At 39.9% G+C, this 19995-nt stretch overlaps 1 protein-coding gene across 3 annotated transcripts in view; it reads right to left on the reverse strand.

Moving 5' to 3' along the window:
- NUDT14 (nudix hydrolase 14) overlaps positions 1–17170 on the reverse strand; it is a 62418-nt gene extending 45248 nt beyond the window's left edge. Inside the window, exons 1-2 of one of the 3 annotated variants that reach the window (XM_075503744.1) lie at positions 16977–17059; positions 4066–4172 (exon numbers count right to left, since the gene is read on the reverse strand). Coding sequence is in view for 1 of the 3 variants with exons in the window: in XM_075503743.1 (XP_075359858.1) it covers positions 16977–17057 (81 nt within the window). In the remaining 2 variants the exon portion in view is untranslated. Of the gene's footprint in view, positions 1–4065; positions 4173–15272; positions 15409–16976 lie in introns of those variants that run through there. The other 2 variants (XM_075503745.1, XM_075503743.1) reach the window with 2 other exon arrangements.
- Positions 17171–19995: the final 2825 nt, after the last annotated feature.

A 19995-nucleotide genomic window follows, 5' to 3' on the forward strand; every position in this document is an offset into this window, starting at 1 on the left:
CTCACATTCTACAGTCCTGATCTGTCAAATAATTAAGGACATACTAGACTTGATGACATTCAATGGGATTAATACACGTATCTTTGAAGAGGATCAGAAGCTAGAAGCAATTGAGACAATTGTCCTGGGTAAATCGTGATCAGAAATTGTAACATTTTGTCTTCTGAATTCTGTATCAGGACAAGCAAAAGTGATACTAACATTAAAAACATATCCCTGTGGAAAAGGAGCATGGAAAATTTTTTTTTAGTTTATTGTATGCATTACACATCCAGTGAACATTAAGGGAAATGAAAAATAAAATTCCCTGAACAACCTAAGAGGCGGAGAAACATAGATCCACGAGGCACATCTGCTGGCTCCAGCTCAGAGAATAAAAGCGAGGGAAATACCTCAGCCAGAGAGCTGCTAAGAACTCCTAGGTGTTCTGTGTTTCATTTCTTTTTCTGGTGTTTTCCTTATTTGTATAAATTGTTACATATTCATCGAGTTAGAAGCAAACAAACAAACATGGCTTTTGTAGTTCAGTAATAAATTAATCTGGGGAACAAGAGACACAGGTTCATATCCTTGTTCCAATTTATAATAATTCATGAACAACTCCAAAAGATGAGATTTAAGACAGCACTTTGTAGCATTCAATAACCTTCACTTTTAAGGCACTCACAGGAAAGATGGAAGATCTGAATTTAGACTTTACTCTGAACCACTGTTATTTCAGGCAAACGCCAGAACCCCCAGATAACATCTAAACACCTTTATTGAATGATGTCATATTCTGTGGTGGGATTTAAACTGCAATATTTGTCCTAAGATTACAAAACTTTCTGCTCTGCTACCTGATGAAGCCATAGTGAAATTCAGTGAGACTGATTGCTGCAAATTCCTTTGGAAAATGGCACTTACACTCCTAAGTTGCTAAAGACAACATTTTCCAAACTGCTAAATTTTACTGAGACACAGCTAACTATAAGAAAAATAAACTTTGTTTTAAATTTTTTTAAAGAGACCGAAAGAATGAAAAACATCTCCAGGAAACCTGTTTTAATCTTTTCTGGTCCATTGGCAGCTGCTTCTTTTGACCACAGAGTTATCGAGACAGAGGGCCTGACTGTGAAATTTCAGACTAGTGATGTTTAATGACAGGCAGGGGAAACAATTCTGCACTCGTCATAACATACCTAGATGTCTGTACTAGCTGTTTCAAGATAGAGTGAGATTCAATATAAATCGAATCTCCCACTACGAGTCCGAGACCTCACAGTAGATGAGAAATCTCACTTTATATTCTTGAACTCCTTCCTGGACTCCTCCGGACTCCTCCTGTGCGCTCGTTAGTCAAAACACTCTTTCAACCCCTTAGGAAGAGGACTCTCCAAATGGTACAAACATTGGTGGACAAACACTGCTTTGGTCCAAATCACATTCCCACAACTTGTGATTCCCCTGACCACTTACTGGTATAGCACCCCAAAGAATTTGGGACTGCTGAAGACAACCTCATGTAGAATCTCTAGAGAGACATCCACCCCACTGACTTCGCCAGCATTTACGCCAACATCACCTCACCTCTGCAGGCACAGCAGGAAGAGAAACAAACAGTAGCAAGTAGAAGGAGAAAATGAATCTTAAAATCATCAGTCCCAAAGCAACCACTACGCCTACAAGCATAATTTCTTCTTCTTTGCTACCCTAGGTCATGACCCTCATCTAAAAGAGGAAGGAAAGAAACTGTCCTTTCATCATTAATTTTGCTATGCCATTCAGGAAAACAACACTGACAACACCATAAAACCACAGTTTTAAGTTGCCACTGGTATTTCAGCCAAATGCTAATCACCACCATCAATTGTCTAATATTCCTTATTACCTTTTTAGTCATTCTAACAAATTCCACTGCAACTTACACAGGGTCTGATTAAAATCTTTCAGGTTGACAAAGAGCCAGCGGAAGAAAACCCTATCCCTCTTCTACCACAGTACCGGACCACTCCATTTTTAGATGGATAATAAAGCTGCATTCAAAAACTATGCAGTTGACAAATGCTGTTCTAATTTCAGAAACAAAAACTACCAACTATGTCACCTGAAACAGAACACTGATAAGAAAAAGCCTGTGTATAGACTGTTTTAGCATTAAAATTGGATTAAAAAAAACAATACAGAAAACAATGTCATGTGTAACTTCAAAAGTTACTTGGTTTTGCAAATGCACCTGTAAAGCAATAGCCTGGATCACGTAAGTCTGATTTTAAAAAGTAATCAACATATCTATTCATTTATTTATAAATTACGAAGGACAAAATATTTCTGATGCAGAAGTTAAATCAATGCAGGAACAATATAGCTCAATGAATTGTACACCTTGCATCACACACTGGTCTGGTACATGCCAACAAAGAACCAGCATTAACAAGATTGACCAAGGTTCGCAAGCAGCACTTGGGAGATCCTAAGTTTCAATAAAGTTGGGAACAAAGCCAGGTGCAGCACCCCAGTGTCTCCATGGTGAAGTAAGAGCAGGGAAGGACGCCTCCTACATACCAAGTCTCATAGGAACTCAAGGTTACTGCTTATTGCAACTGTTTTCATAGACAAGGTCCCGGGATTTTTAGCATGTCTCCTCAGCTGTACTGAATACTGCGAGCACGTTAAAACTATTTATTGCCGTTTCTGTTGGCTCCTTCAACAGAATACCAAGACACCTTAAGCTCTAAGAGTTTATCCTGAGCATGCAATGGCATGGACCCAGCATATACAGAAGAGCCTAAAATCCTAGACAAAGAATGAAGGTCACAAATTCACTCCACAGATTCAGCAGGGCTGGTCTGAGAATGAAGAATTAACTTCCACAAGTACTACAGACAATTACACACCTTCCCTTCCAAGAGCAAGACACACTTTTCTGACCAAAAAGTATACAAAACATAGCACTGCAGAAAGTTGTTTCTTTTCTCTTTCATCCTCTCCCCAAGGCACAACTGGTTTGTCATCCCGCTTAAGGCACTACTACTGGGATGCATGCCACCGCTCTATCATAAAGACTGCAGAAGAATGTACAGACAGAGGGGACAGAAGACACAATGCCAACTGCCATTCATCTGTGTTTTTTTGAGAAATACTTCAAAAGCAAATATTCCAACATTTTTTCCGTTTAGTGAAAGAGTTTCCCTGACTAGCTTTTTTCAGCCCCTAGGTGTGATTAAATCTCTGCTCTTCTCCCCTTCCCCCCCATAATTCTTACACTTAAATCTTGACATTTATATTATTACTTTTACAAATTAATCTTTCTCTATGGAGTGTACCATAATGCTCTAGGGAGGCTCGTACGTTCCCATGAGTATTGTGAGAGCTCTGCCAAGAGGTTTTAACTCCTAGACAGATCAAAGAGAAAGTAACGAGATAAGAAACAGGTTCTCCAGACTGACAGGTCAACCATTTCTCCTCAACAAGAAAAAAGGATGGTTTACAGAAACAGTCAGGGAAACAATCAGGTTTCAAATTTGACGGCACTATCCCGTTAAAGTACTATAGTAGTAATTTCTATACTAACGATTACTGACTGGTTTCACTGAATAGGAGGCAAATAAATTTCACGTTATTCTTTAACTTATCTGAGCGGTACAAATCAGATGAGTTATTGATCAAATTTTAGGCCGTACAAACTGCAGTGCTGTGGAAATGTCACTCTAAAGAGCAACACAAGCCTTGCAAAGTAAGCCAGAAACTGCCTACCTATGTCCAATATTTTAAAGTGTCAGAAATGTTACAATGCTGAAAGCAGAGTGCTAAGTGCAGACATACATATGAAATTCTAAGGCAGATTTGACAAAAGACATGATAGGCAACTTTTCTTCTAATCCTACTGCTTCAAAAGCTCAACAAGCTTAAGTGACCAAATAAAAACAAAGGTATGTTCTAAAGCCAAAACACAACTGAATGAAGCCACCAGTGCTAGTTTATTTCAGCAGTTCAAGATAAGAATATATACAAGAGCTATATAGGTTCATATCCTAAATAAATTTTTAAATTATTTATAATGTTATACTCAATATACAAATTTACCTGTTTCCCCTATTTTTTCCACATCTTGACTTCCAGCTCAGTTTGTCAGAACATGTAATTTCTGGTCAAAAAGCACTGAACTTCTGCAACTCCAATCACCTTGCTTTCTAAGTAAAAAAAAATCTGTTAGTCAAATTGCTTCAGACTTTGCCTAAACTAGGATTAAGTAGAAACAATGCAAGTGAAGACCTGGTCTCACCAATGAGAGGAGCAAAAATACCACTGCATTCAGCAAGGTTGGAATTTCAAAAGTTTATAAAAATACATGCTAACGATCTTAGTGTCTGGCCTTTCATAGTCCAGACCCATTTATAGTCTAGAACCTTTTTATGCAGCAAAACAAAATGGTACATCTATTCCAAGTTCACAAATAACTATTATAGCTAACTAAAATATCAGCTAAAATGACAAATATCATTGACAATAAACCTTAAAATAGTAACACCAAGTTATCAAATTCTATGTAGTTGATTGCATAGCCAATATTCCTACTCGTAATTTAAACAATCTTGTACGTCATGAAAGTCTTACAGAATCACACAAATAATGTTATGCTTTTTGATGATACATACCTTTTCTAAGCATATCATGTGCAGAAAAACCAGTAATTACAGTCATCACATATTAGACTCTTGGGAAAAACAATTTTCTACATAAAGAATCAGATCTAGAGTCAGAATCATGCATAATGTACCTGTTTAACTCCAGAAAGAACTCATGAATTAAAACTGAAACTACAACATCGAACAGTTCTGAAATCTTAAGATGGATAGTGAATAATGCACAGTGTGCTTTATCAGCTTGCTGAGGAATTCTTCCAGTCTTTTAAAACAATTGTTTGCATCTGCTTACTAAATATGCACCTTGATCATATGCAGCATGACATATCAGAACAAGCATCTGGCTTAAAAGAATGAAGCTCAAAGTCTCAGTGGAAATGTTTTCTATGCACATTTTTTTTACTTTTTTTTTTAAGTAGATCTACTACACAACTCTCAAAAACACACTATTTACTGTCTGGGAGGACTGTGGAGGGAAAAGAAGGTAGGGAGAGGAGAGGAAAGTGAGAGGACCAGGTTCCAGAAGAAACACTCACGTAATTACTAGATGATGCACAAATGCACTTTGCACACAGTGAACACACAGAACATATTTTATACACTGCAACACAAAGGAAAATAACTATTTCAGAAATACACAAGAACTTGAAGCACTAGGTAGTTAAAAATACCAGAAGACGGCATCCCTAAATACAGGGGAAAGAAAATTAAAAAGCATAGTAACCACCACCTACATTTTTACGCTTGTGCACTTTTCCCTCTGTACATTAGGAAAAAAAACCCTCTTGGAAAAAAAAAACAATCTTGCACACATGCACATACACAGAGGGTCACAAAAGCTATGAAAGAGATACTTAACACAGGTTCCTGAGCAGATGACAAGCCATTAAACTTTCACCTTTAGGTAGTTATGATGATCTGATGTCTCTTTTACGATATCTCCAATTTTTTTAATTAAAATCTACAATGTGTTTAACAAGCAATTCTTCCATCAATCTTTGATGTGTTTTACTTATAAAGCAATGACAGTTTTCAGTTCAGTCTCCTTAAAGTTCCAGAGAAACCATTTTCCACTCAGTTGCTTTGAAAGCCATTAAAACAACTTGATGAAGAACAGCAGCAGGGGGCTAATAGAAGCCAAGGCTTAGTAACAATCTTTAGATTTTTCTCCTAAGACTTTCTCACAGACCCTCCTCACAAAGATCCTCACGGCTTTTCATCCTCTCCTTTCTCCCCACCCCCCCCAAAATCAGTTCAAAGTGACAGATGCAACTAGCTCCAGGTTTTGCTGTTTTCTTAATTTCACTTTTACCTCTCAATTTTGATAGACTTAACTGAAATCTGATTCCCATAGTGGTGGTCATCTCATCATATCTTCCCGTTGGGAAAAAATAATACACAGAAAGATTCAAGAAGTAACTTGGAAACATCTTCTAACCCGTCATCTATTCTGAAGAGAGCACTGGTACAGAGAAATGTACCTGTTGCTTAAAAGTCATAAACAACTGGCATTCAATTAATTGAATTAATTAGTGATTGATTAGTGATTTATATACAGTTCTATGTTTTCTGCAGTATTTCTGAAACCTTCATAATGACAGTGACCCTGTAACAGTTCAAATCTTGGGATATAAACTAAAGAACTATGCAAGCCAACTGCAAATAATCTTCAAGCACTCTTTAAAAATGGGAACTGCCTGTAACAAATGGTAAGTTCTTTGGTTATAGTTTCATGCAAATGTAGAAATCAAAGTTTTATAGAAAAGAGAACTATGAGGATAGTACTTATGCTGATCAGAATCAGTAAAACATACTTTTTTATCTATGTCTTGCTGTACTCACCATCATTTTATTTATTTATTATTATGGCCACTTGAAGTACAATCTTTGTTGATCACTAATTTTGGGGAACTTCTGGAACTCCAGAGTTCTATGGACTCTTCAATTGCTGTATTCAAGTGATGCTGCTGTGGTCAAAATACCACACATGGCATTTCTGCAACATGAACACCTACTTCCATGAAGCAGAGCTATGGGACACACCTATTCATCCCAGATTCTAGTTACAATCCCTTGTTCTTTTAAAAACTAGAGCTACAGTTACAGTACACATGGCTAGGAGCAAACAGGAGCTATAGGAGGCCGGATACATGTCTCCTCAACTTGAGGACAGGGGCAGCACATACAAGAGATCTGAGGTCAGGAAAGACAGATGGTACAGCTACCTCACCTCTTGTCCTTACACCATTGAGCTTTACGTTTTCCAGTTGGTGACTTTCATAGTTTGTGTTTCTACTTTATTTTAGCAAGCTCATATTTGTAAAACAAACTGGGAGAATACACTGTGGAATAAACTTCTAGATGTCTGAGAAAAAATTATCGATAATTTTTCAGAGCAATGTCAACAGTCATACTTTCTGCATCTCCCCCTTCTGCTAAAGTAATACACTATTAAAATATTAATGTGAGATCTGTTTTTTAATAAGATTTTCTTTAAAAATAAAAGAAACACAGAAGAAATTCTAAGTCAGTGAACTGACACACAGTCCTATCAGTAAACACACAAAAAGTTTCTGTTGGCTTTCTGAGACAATTATATCAGAAATATTGGAAAATGATCCATCAAGAATATAAACTGAAGAAGTTCGAGAAGTACAGAAACAATATCCTAAGGAACAGAAACAGTTATGCATAATTTTCTACAAGCATACAATCACTTTACAGAATTGAAAAAATGTAAGGCTGGAAGGACCTCACAAGATCACTCAGTACAACTCTCTTTTAACGGTGGCAGGATCAAACGTACATTATGTGAGTGCTATGTAATACATGCCAGATTCAGAATACATATCTGAGCATTATCCGGTCAGAGCCTCCATTCAGGCTGTTCCATCATTCAAACCATTCTACCATTTGTGCAATTTTAGGTTTAAAATAAATACTTGCAATACTGTATATGTAATAGCACTGTAAGATTATTATGCTAGAGGTACATGACCTAGAGTTTGTTATGAATGCTACAGCGGAATAACCATTTAATTAAAAGTGCCATTAGCGTTACTTCTTTTTGTATTAGTTTTCAAGTATTAATGCTTACTTCTCCAGGAGGGTAAACTTCCCCCCCCCCCGTATTTTCTCTTTTCAGAGAAAGAACATCTCTCACCTTTAGGAGTTTAGCCTCATTTCCCTATAATGTATTCATCACCGCTCAGCACATCTGTCCCAGCAAATCCCATTTCCTGTTCTATTCATGAGGCTCAGCAACCTGGAGCTTTAGTGATTGCCGCCACACTTTTCCCATGGCCTTCTCACCTCTCGCCCCCCCCACGCACCCCGCTCCCATTGTTTATCATCTGTTCTCCCCTGCTGCAAACTGCTGTCAGATGTTCACTTATCCCTAATCTTACTCACTGCCTTTGATATTCTTTCTAATCCAACAACCTGTCAACTGGGGCATCAGCCCATGTCCAGACCAGCTGCTCTGTCACAGGCCGTAAGATTCCCTCTCAGCTCCAAGAGGTATTTAAAGGATTTTGACACAGCAACCGCAACGTGAAACAAATAATTAATGCTGTTTTGATCAGTGATCAGGGCTTTAGTGTGACATGAGCTGACCACTAAGAAAAACTGAGCTTTACTTTGTTTAAACTTCAGTAAACTTTAGTGTTACTGTATTAACAAGATTTTGATCAATGTCTGAAGGACACTACCAAAAAGCTAAGTTCTTTAACTTGTGTTAGTTAAAAATTATGAAGAAAAATTAATCTGAATGCAAGTCAGAGGGGCAGTTAACTTTATATGCCTGCTGTGTAAAGCATGCTTATTTATGCAACATCAACTTGTGTAGAGTTTTCAAAGCATGGGAGCTGACCCTTTATGAGTTACAGCTGCAAATACAAATGTATTTTAAATATGGCAGCAGTTGAGGTAAAATTGTTACTTAAAACACGCTTGTATTTTCAGGAATATAATAAAGTATAGTTTCATTCCATATAGACCATCAAAACCAGACATTTTAAAGAATATTCCCATCTACAGAAAAAGTCTAATTTCCATAATATTCAGATTTGCTATAAACATTTAAAATGTTACAGTGTTCATCTGCTTTAAAACATACCAAATACACATAATGTCATAGCTGAAATTATGATTCAGATGACAGATTTTTTGTACTAGGAAAAAGAAGTTTCTGCTATTTAAACAAACATATGTATCTTGATCCAAACCAAAAAACAAATAAAGCATTTAGTTGTTGAAGAACATGAATAGTATTTTATTTCTCAGATCTAACTGCAATTACTACAAAAGAGACGGTACCAAACAAGTCAAAAAACCCCTACCTTATACCCTACAATAGTTGTATTTCACACACAAAAAATATAATAAAATCTCAGTGATGGATTTTATAACATGGTTCATTCACTTAGAACTAAACCACTTTCATTCTTAGGGCTTGTCTATACCAGGACATCAAGAAAATGAATCTGAGATAAGTACCTTGATGAACTTGAATTCTGCTAGTTAAACTCCATTAAACCCCTGTGTGGACATAGTCATTCAGTTTACTGCTCCCTTAGGGCATGCACTGGAAAGTTAACATGGATTAAGGTAGGGTATGAATTCAAAGTGCAATCGTACTTTGAAAATGGTTTAACATAAACAGAACCAGACTCTTTGTTGTAGAATGAGACATGGAGTTAATCAGGAAAGTCCTGTGTAGACAAGCCCTTGCAGATGAGGCTACTGGAGTGGTATTGTCAAAGCCAATGGTTTTCAACCTCTTCATCTGCAACCTGGAAATATCTTCCAATGAAGCTGCAGATCTTGGTAGCACATTAAAATCTGCTGATAATTAATCTGCTTTTCTTAGTTGACTCACATGGATCACCTACAAGTAGTCCAACAGCCCTCAATGAGCTACGTATCAGAACTTGAAAAATACTGGTTTAAGCTAACTACAACTTATGTACCTCCTCCTAATACTCAGTCTTAACTTCATAGCTATTGCACAGTAACCCAAGTAGTCTAGCTACTAGTGACATTAAATGAGATTTTAATGTTCATTTATGAAAGTGTAGACACATTTCAGTCCTGTGCAAGGATGCTACAAAAGATGCTCGACAGAGCCTTACTCTTTCCAACAAGTGACATTTGTTGTCCTAAGTTTGTTAAATCATAATAAGACTGACCTAAAAACATGAAGTTTTGTCACTGCCAACTGTTTTTCATGTATTTACTTCAAAGAACCCTACATTCACTTGTCAAAGCACGCTGGATAAAGAAATTAAGATTTAATACAACATAATATTCACAGAAACAAAACAAGTACTAGTGTTCTTTTCAACTACTACTCTTATTAACTAATTCTTCTCATTTCCGCCTTTAGTAATTCATAAACGTCTCATACAAGAATAACTGGTACAATTTTCCAGAGTTGAATTCAAGGTATATGGCAGAGCCAGAAGCAGATACGCCTAGACTCCTTCATTTATTTTCTTAAATCTGTGCTATGATTGCAAAGAACGCTGTTTATCTCAAAGGAAATTATGTTCCCTTGGCATTTAACTCCCTAATGCTGTCACTGCAAAAACTTCACATTTCTTTTCTTTCACCCATATAAAAGAATTATATTGCACTTCAAGCATAATTCCCGGTTAACACAGCAGCAGTCAGATCAGTCAGATCAAAAATCTGTCTCATCCACGATCGTACCTCTGACAGAACCCAAGATGCCTAAGGAAGAATATATTGTTAAAATACTCTCAGCCTCCTGCAATTTGCAGCTCAGGGACTTCCTGAGCTAGAAGCAGTATGTTTGCATTTAAGATTAATACTATATACTGACATAACAGACTTGACAAGCTGAAGAAAATGAGACAAATTTTGCAGCGAAAATGGCATCTCCTTTTATTGCACTACTGCTTTGAAAAAATGAACTGCAAATAAATGTATTACTCAGTAGTATATTTCCTATTACTGGAGCCTTTTGAAGATTCAACAGAAGACTTGCTTGTTTGAACAGGTAACTTAAAAATCTGTTTACTCCCTCAACAGCATCATTTTTAACTGTCAAAATAGAAAAGAATGTTTTATGTTTATAAAAAAGCAGATGGAAGTTCCAGAGAATATTTCAGGCAGCTGGGCACATTCATGTTGCTATTACCATATAAAAAAAAATTCTGAATGTAAAATCAGATTGTTAATATTATTGTAACACTGCACCGCTTTGCTTTTTTCATCTTCAAAGTTTTCATGACATTAATGATACAGGCCTCACTTCTCTCTGCATGTATACATAGAATCAGGGTTTTAATCTTCATGACATCTCCAAGACAGTTAAATTGTAAGGCACAGAAACATAGTGGTTGCTCATGGTCACAAAAGAAAGCAGTAGCAAATCTAAGATTAGAAAGAAGAAATTCCTTCTTCACCAATGACTTGCGCACTACTCCTGAAGTACATTTTCTACCCATTAGAAAGTTCACGATGTGTTAAAATCTACAATAGTCCTGAAAATTCCTTTAGAATGACTGTAAAACTCAAAGAGATTATAATTGAATTCCCTTAACACTGAAAGAAAACATCATGCATTAAAATGAAACTGAAGGGAACATTTTTTATGTTTAACTTCAAAATGAATTATTCTAAACATTAAATCAATAGAGGAAATGTGATGCTCAGGCACTGGACTACTCTTCAGTGCAGAAGAATGAGAAGCTCACAAAAGAGCAAATAGTTCCAATTTACCACTACTGACTGTATGGTTCAGTTGATATGCACAGAGTTTTTGAGGTTTATCCCACATCATTGAAACAGATGCCCATTCACCATTCCACAGATTTGAAATACAAACTCATTTACATACACACTGGGAAAACTACTGACAGTTGATATTAGTCTAGCAGCAAACTTCTAAAAGTTTCTGGGCACATATATGTTTATACAATGCGAGGAAACAGTGGCAAGAGCTCCCTTGCCAGAACAACCTTCAAAAACAAAGCTATAGGAGTCTGGGCTAGATCCACAAAGGCTTTGATATGTGAGCTCTGGGCAACAGTTTCTGTAACAGCTCAAGATATTATTCCCCCAGCTAGATGCTTCCCCCCAGCTGATGCTCTGCCTCCCCTTGAAGGATATTGTCCCCAGCACAGAGGTCACCAAAAAGCATATGCAAAGTCTCTTCACTTAGCCCTATGTAAAGCTCAGTAATTTAGCTTAAAGGGCTGATGGAGGTGGGTTTGAACTGGAACAGTAGAGTAACAGCTGGAGCAAAACTACTTTCCTTTCTGCTGATTCTCAGAGGGTAGTAACCACGAGCACAGGGATAAACAAGTGCATGCAGTAACTTCTTAAATAACTACAGCAAGATTCACCAGAGCTCTGAGTGTCAAAGCCCTGTGTTAGGGTCCAAATCCAACATGCAGAACCACTGAAATCCCAGCTCAGGTGCTGATTAAGAAGACTACGTTGAATCCAGATTCCCATTTGGATACTTAATGCTGCCCAAAATCCTAACAACTCCGCTCAACTGTTACTACTCAGAGTCTACTTCATGACTTAGTTTCAGCAGAATTCTTAAACTTGGTATTTTTTTTGTCTGTCTAATATATAGGCCAGTGCCTGGCTAACACACACAAATGAAAGCTGAAGATTTACACACAAATGTGTTTCCCAGCAGTGAGCACACTCTTCTGTGATGTGGGAAGCAGTATTAATTGCAGCAAGATCTTGCAGCCTGACTCTACCACATCCCAGGGAAATGCCCTAGCCCTTGGGCATTGAGTTAATCTCTCATTAGCCATCCCTCTGGTCTCTTGAATAAATTATTTATGAAAAGCAGGAAAACTTCAATAGGAAAAAGTGAAAAGAGATTTACCATGGAGTTCTGGTAAAGAAGCCAATTCTTCAGGAGGTGATATATGTTTAAAAAAAAAAAAAAGCCACTTTAGACAACAAATCAATTTGCACTTCGAGGGCAAGTACACATTAAAACTAGCCAGATGCTATCCTATACGTGAGATAAATGAATTCTCTCCTTTCAGTACCAAGCAGAGCAAAAATACGTAAACAGGATACCTACTGACAAAATGAAGAGGATATTCATGTGAGGTACCTTGTCCATCTCTCACCGTCAGGCCACCCCACTTAAAATAACATAGCTTCCTTGACTGAGGGCCCCATCTTGAGGAAAGGGTTGACAGCTGAAAATCCCAAGTAGAAAGTGAGGTCCATTTTGAGGAGCTGTTAGATGTCTATTTTGAAGAACATAGTTCTTCATACTACTCCTCCACATCGGCCCTAACCAAATCTGCCTACAGCTTGCTGAATTCCACGACTCCTTTACTGCACTTCCATTTCTACCTTTGCACTATACAAAGACAGATAATTTTAAAAAGTAGCGGGTACAGTGATTTGTCTGGAGAGACAGGCTACTCCCCAGAACTTGGATGCCTAACACCAAGCTGCATGTTGCCTCCATCCACACGATTCAAAACCTAGAATTCTTTCAGAAGGGTGTACACTTACTTTTATGCTTTACAAGAAACATGCAGTGCTCATTACTTTTATTTAAAACAATATGGGTGGGCAGAGGAAGAGAAAGACCAAAGACCTCATATGAAAAGATCTCATGACCCTCTCTATTAGAAGAGTAGATCCACTGTGGGCATAAATTGTTGTAAATTCAGGAACTCTTAAGAATTATTACAATCCTCTCCACAGTTAAATAGCCAGAAATTGACATTTTTTTCTCCTGACTTTTGGAAGAGTATTTCTATATGTAACCAAATGTAACAGGTCCAATCCAAAGGACACAACTCAAGGTCTCAGAAAAAGGGCAACTTAGGACTCAAGCACTAACCTAGAAAGACACTGCTGGAGTTTTGTCTAACATGACAGTAACCACCTCACTTGATTTTAAGTACATATAACTCTGTTCCTGTGTGTGTCCACAACTCCTTGTCTGAACATCCAGATACTCAAGGAAAATACTCAGCTGGCCAAAACACTAATCCAATCTTTGTGCCTACAATTTTGAATATGTTAAGTGCCTCTGACGAACAGGTAGATGACCATCTGAGCCTCTGGCTCTGCTCTTGATCAGGTCTGACCACAACCTTCTTCAGATGCGTAACCTGTGTGGGCTTACAACAGTATTTCTTCAGCATTTTGTTTAGATTTCAGCCCCCTCCAGGATCCCCTTCTGATGTCTTGTGGATTTCTGGTGGTCTGCAAACCTGCTAGAGCAACTGTGGTTTACAACTCAGTGCAGTGCAGGTTGAATGGATAAAACCAGATTTGCACAGTAAACTGTGATATAAATCACCTACATCTAAATTTATGTTTAACTGTTGAAAACTTAACTGGTTTAGCTATAGTGATGGGATCAAAATTACCTCCACACAAGTAGTGTAATTTTTACATGAAATGTCTTAGAATCAATGCTGTAACATACACGTTCATGATGAAATGTCTACAAATCAATGCTGTAACATAAGTGCTCATGAATGCTTAGAAATAATCTTAAAATCACATGTATGTAAAAATTCTTTCAATTTCCTGTTTGTACAGAAAAGCAGTAGTTGTAAAAAACCAAACTAATAAAATAAAATTCTAATTCTATATACATCCTTGGACAGAGAAGTTATGTTGAGATATCAATGCTATTTTAGGAACGCATCTCTTTGAAAACAGATTTCAAAATCTCAGTCTTCAAGGCCTAAATTATCCTTCATCAGTATTACATAACACAAAAATATGCATCAATTAATCTTCTTCAGATTACAATGAATTATAGGGGATATGTTATAGCTTCACAAAAACTCTGTGTAAGATTGCCTCAAACCTTCTGGTCACAGCATGATGCCACATATTGCATAAAGTAAATATCCAAACTAGTTTCAGTTTTCACAGTTCAACAAATGCCATTATTGACATATTCCTCATTTAAATTGTTCTGTTATTCAGAAAGACTTTTTTATTAGATTTGGGTTAAGTTCAGCAAGCAGGTGCAGGGAATTCATGGAGAGGGGAAACTAATTTTACTCTAAGATAAGGCACCAATTAGAAGAAGAAAAGTTTCTTTTCTTTTTTCAGCTAGTGAATAAAAAAAGTTGGACAAGGGGAAGAGCTACTCAGCATAAAACCAGTAAGACCAAGGACTAGATTTCAGAAATCATTTTCAGTTTTAGATGAGTGGTGGAATTTCCAAAAATTCTTAAGCAGATCAGGCACCTAACTCCCTTACATTTAAGACACTTAACTGTTTAGGTATTTAATGGGGTTTTCAGCAGGCCTAAATGCCTTTGCAATAACTAAAAATATTTAGCATTTCCTCTGGTTAGTAAGTCAGTTTTTAAATGCAAAATGTGTTTTTAACAAACGTAGGGCCTGTCTCCCAGGTCAGGTGCAGACAATTGTGCACTCGTTGAACTTATGCTCTCAGTAGGCTGGACCCAAGCCAGCTTCTGTACAGATGCCACATAAACTACATTTTCACGTTCATTTTAAGACAGTGCTGCAGCCAAGAGAAACAATCTCTGCCCTCAACCAGCCCCCAAACACTCATCCCTAACCACCACATTACCTCCCCTCTGCCAGCATAAGCATTTGAATTGAATCAGAGACCTTGTTTAGGTTAAAACTGACTTCTTTTTTTGGCCAGATTAGGTTTGACCTGGACCAGATCCCTGATCCAGCTCACGATGTTGCTGCACAAACACTTGTGCAAGGAGAGGAAGTAGCAAGATGTGCAGAAAGGGCAAGTCTACTTCTTTCGGTGGCAATGCTGGTCTCTGTCAAATCACAGCACGTGACCAAACAGATCCTTATTTCTTCTTTACCATACTCATCACATTTAAGGCACTGGTATTCAATTAAATGTAATTTTGTAATACTGTACAATGTTTTGTACATTATAATTAAATCTCATTTTTCATGTAAATAGAGCATGACTCAGAAATGAAAATGAAATTAAGAAGTAAAACTTGTCACTTATAAACTAAGCCAGCAAAAATTCAGAACATGAAAGAATGTTCTTCAGGTTTTCTTCCGATACCTAAAAAGAAATAATTTATTCAGTGTAAAGCTTTCAGTTGTTCACAAATCAAAATGTTTTACTTATCCCAACCAATGAGAAGAGAGCTTTCTTTAGGAAAATCATGTACAAAATGTATTAAAATGTATTTTAAAAAGGTAAAAAATCAGTTCATCTGCTTTGATGCAAGCTATCTGAACCCTTGCTTATCCTTTTCTGTATGTTATCTCTCTGTTGGACTTAAACACACCTCCTCCATATACATTCCCTCTTCTGCCTTTTCAACTGATGTGTTTAGAACCAAAGCAAAGGAGGAATAAGAGAAGAGGTGGTCTGCTGCATGCATTTCTAGGGCTGTCCACATTCTTCTGCATTTCCACTTCCACCCCTCTACCTGGCTAAAGGCTCACCCTGGACCAGCCAACGCTGCACCGTCAGCTAGAGAAACAACTGACGTTTTGTGCATGACCTTGCTCGCAGAAAACATTCAAGGAACACGCAGCACTTTATGCCACGAGAAGCAATTTTCCTTTCACGCCTTGCATTCTTGCCACTGTTGGAAGTACCAGTTCTCAGGGACCCTCTGACAGGTGACTGGCATTGATATAAACATGGTAAGGAAAGGGGCCCCGCTTCCCACTGGCCTCGCAGAGCAGCGGCATACCTTGTCGGTATCAGTAACTACCCGCCGTGCTGAGGGCTGCCCATCACCGGCTCGATCTGCAAACTATCAGCACCAAAGCAAGACCCAAATCAAGAGGTGCCCCACTCAAAGGTGAACCGAAAAAATAGAACGGGGTTATGGAGACAGCCCCAGACCCCGGTGAGGTGCCGGGCACCCGGGGCCTTGGCGCACCCATGGAGGAGCCGGAGTTGGTGGCACACCCCAAGGCAGTGCCCTCCACAGGCACCGGTCCTTCGGGCTACCTTGCCTGTCCACCTGGAGCCCCACCTTCCCCGCCCGCCAGGGAGGGATGCGGCGGGCGGGCAGGGGCAGAGCAGCCGCCTGAGGGGCGGTTCCGAGCGGTGCGGGGCGGGAAGGCGCCATGAGGCTGAGGCGGACGCTCCTGCGGTGACACCGCCAGTGTCCCAAAATGGCGGAGTCGGGGAGGTCACAGGACACCAGAGGGGCCCGCGGGCCGGCCGGCCCTTCTCCTTCGCCCGCCCGCCCCTCCGCGCCGCGACGAGGCGGGAGAGGCCCCGCCGCCCGGCCGCGGCGGAGGGAAGCGGTGGGGGGACGGGCCGGGAGGGGCCGGCCCGGGCGTGAGGGAAGAGGCTGGGCGGGCGCCGAGGGGCGAGCCGCCGGCGCCACTCACCTGCCGGTAACAGAGGCGGAAAGGCCGTAGGTAAAGGGAGGAGGTGCAGGGTTTGAGCGCCAGTTCCTCAATGGCCTCCATCCCTGCCGGGGGCAGCGGCCGCCAGGAGGTGGAGGAGGAGGAGGAGGAGGAGGAGGAGGGGGAGAGGCGCGCGCAGCCGCTGGCGGCCGGGCCGAGGGCGGCAGGCAGGGCCGAGCCGAGCCCAGGCGGGCAGGGCCCGGGCGGGCAGGGCCGAGCCGAGCCGAGCCCGGGCGGGCAGGGCCGAGCCGAGCCCAGCCGAGCCCAGGCGGGCAGGGCCCGGGCAGGCAGGACAGGGCAGGGCGCGGCGCGGCCCCGGTGCGCGCAGAGCACGCGGTGGTGTCCGCGGGCGGCTGCCGGCCGCAGCGCAGGGCTGGGCCCGGTGCGGAGCTGCTGTGCCCTTCTGCCCCCTTCCTTCAGAGAGGAGCCGAAATGCTGGGTTTCACCCCCAAAACGGGGACGCTGCAGCAGCACGGAGAGGCCTGGTCACCTTTACTCCGCAAAAACAGTGCTGAATTTTGCCACAGGTCGTCCCGATCCCAGGCGTACGTAAGGTTTCGCAGCACGAGGACCCTGCTGTTAAAAGCACAGTCCGTTATGTCTGCCTGCGTGACGTTTTCATGTCAAAACGGGAGTTGTGTGAGTGGCGTGGAAAATGCAGGTATGAATGTGGATTCATTGGTAACTGCAGCGCGTCATTCGGTGCTTCTCAAACTTTTGGGGCCAGATTCCAGCCATGGCCATGCACCCAGCCTGTGGCAGAAGAACAAATGCAGCTTCATTAGACTCATCTGGCTGTTTTCAGTGACAGTTACAGAATAATTACCCTGTCCCCTTTTACTTCATTTTATTAAATAAATTACTATTAGATTTAACGATTTCCTAATTTTCATAGGAGTCTGATCATCGTTATGCAACATTAGGTTAGATTTCTCTTGGTGTTTTAATATTCCTAATAATGATTTTCTAGATTCATGAACAACAGAGCTCACAATTTGTCATGGTCATTATCCCTCTGATTTGTGTTCACGTTCCATGCCGATGTTCCAGTGTACAGCTATTTTAGTTGCTATATAAATCAAATTATTTTGTCAATATATCGACCACAGTGAGAGTAATCTGAAATTTCTTGCATCTTGTTTCTTCTTTTCTAATCTACTTCCACTGAATCACTAAGAAAGTTTATTATCTTGTCATGCGGTAGTAAGAATCTCAGCAGTATGGCTAAAAATAATAGATCCAGCAATTACAAAACTGACTAAGTAAATGAGGCAGCACTTACATTGTAGAATGCTTACCATCAGTTCTGATAACGAAAGTGACAAATGTTTGGTGGGACCGAAAAGTGTTTTTAAAAGTATATTTGCAAAGCTATCATAACAAATAGGCAACTAAATGTATTTTATTAGCTGACTTGGAAAATATTTGTGTAACTATTTGCATCATTGGAGATGTCCCTATATTTCTGTTTTTTCAGAACGATCTTGAGGTCATTCAGAGCTCCTGGGAACTTAAGCTATATTTTTCTATTAAATTATTTCAGTCTTCCAAGTCTAATTTAAGTATAAACACAGTTTCCATGCACAGAAAGTTTACAGTATCTCTGTTTGCTTATATTAAAAGTTACCGGGTACCCAGGTCGGTTCAGCCAGTTAGATTGCCCTCTTCAATAAACATTCTGACACCACTTTAAGGTTTTCAGTGTGTGTGTGTTTTGGGGAACATGTCATAGCATGTGATGGATTGCTTATTCCATTCTTAGTCTTAGGTGGGAAGCTTTTGGGGTTGTGATGTGTCACAGACCTGATCTCACTAATGTACCTGGAACAGTTGAGCGCACTGTTGCACATTTCATGGTGCTTCTAGTGTTACAATTGCAACTGAAAGTTGTAGACTTCTTTATTGGAGAACGTTCTTTGTGACTATGCTAGCTGAACTAAGTATTTAACAGGCTGAGATTGAGGAGCTGCCTTAATATTACTGTTTTACAGGTGAAACCTGAGTGAGAAAATAAATGGGAAAAATATATCATGCATAGTGGGACTAGTGTTGAGCAGCTGGACCTGAACTTCATTACGATTCTTCATTAAGGCCTAGATACCCTGTGCAGCAAGTGGCTTTGCCTTTGCTCATCCAGGAACACTCATGGGAAGGAAATGCCCCTCAGCTCCCACTTATTCCAGTGGACAATAATGAAGGGGAGTAACTTAGTTTTGCATGGGTTAGATGCACTCCTGCTTTCCTGTTCCCTTGCACTACTTCTGTAGCTTGCTTGTGCTGACTGGCAGAGACTCTGACCTGGCTCTAAATGCATTGGCTTCACAGCAAGAAGTACGAGAGGATACAATGCAGAGATGCTACTTAGAAGCTCTGCTCAGGAGTCAGGAGAGCTCTGTTCACGCATGAAGTCCCACCATGTGTGGGATATGCCCACCACGCGCTCACCACTTTTGCTGGAGTAAGTTGATTCCAAAGGACATTGAGAGACCAGGTGTGTTTGCTCAGACAGAGTGCTGCCCCATATGGATTTATAACCTCAGATAACAATCAGCTTGTAGATCTCTGAACTACTCTTTTGTGTGTTACTTGACATCCCTCTGTGTCTGCTCCTTTTTTAAAGCAGAAGTACTAGTGGTGTTCCTCCCGAAACTAGACATTCATAATTCCAAGGTGTTCAAGTACTGTGTTCATGTCTATTAGCTTCAGTGAGATGGTTCTGATGCTTAAGTTTAAGCCCATGTTTAACTGCTTGCAAAATCTTTTGGTTTTGATTAGCACTACTCCATACAGTATCATTTACGTTTCTATGGTACTGTCCCTAGATCATCAGTTTCCAAACTTCTTACATCCTGGATTACTCTCTGCCATCACAGTTTCTTTGCAGAGCCCTATCCATGTTTAACATTACGCTCATAATTAAAATAGCTGCTAATTATATGCTTCAATAACCCAACTGCCTTGTGCCATCACATCTTCCTTGCTAAGTGTTATTGTTAATTTG

This window comes from Mycteria americana, chromosome 5 (assembly GCF_035582795.1).
Source record: "Mycteria americana isolate JAX WOST 10 ecotype Jacksonville Zoo and Gardens chromosome 5, USCA_MyAme_1.0, whole genome shotgun sequence".
In the NCBI taxonomy this organism is placed as follows: domain Eukaryota; kingdom Metazoa; phylum Chordata; class Aves; order Ciconiiformes; family Ciconiidae; genus Mycteria; species Mycteria americana.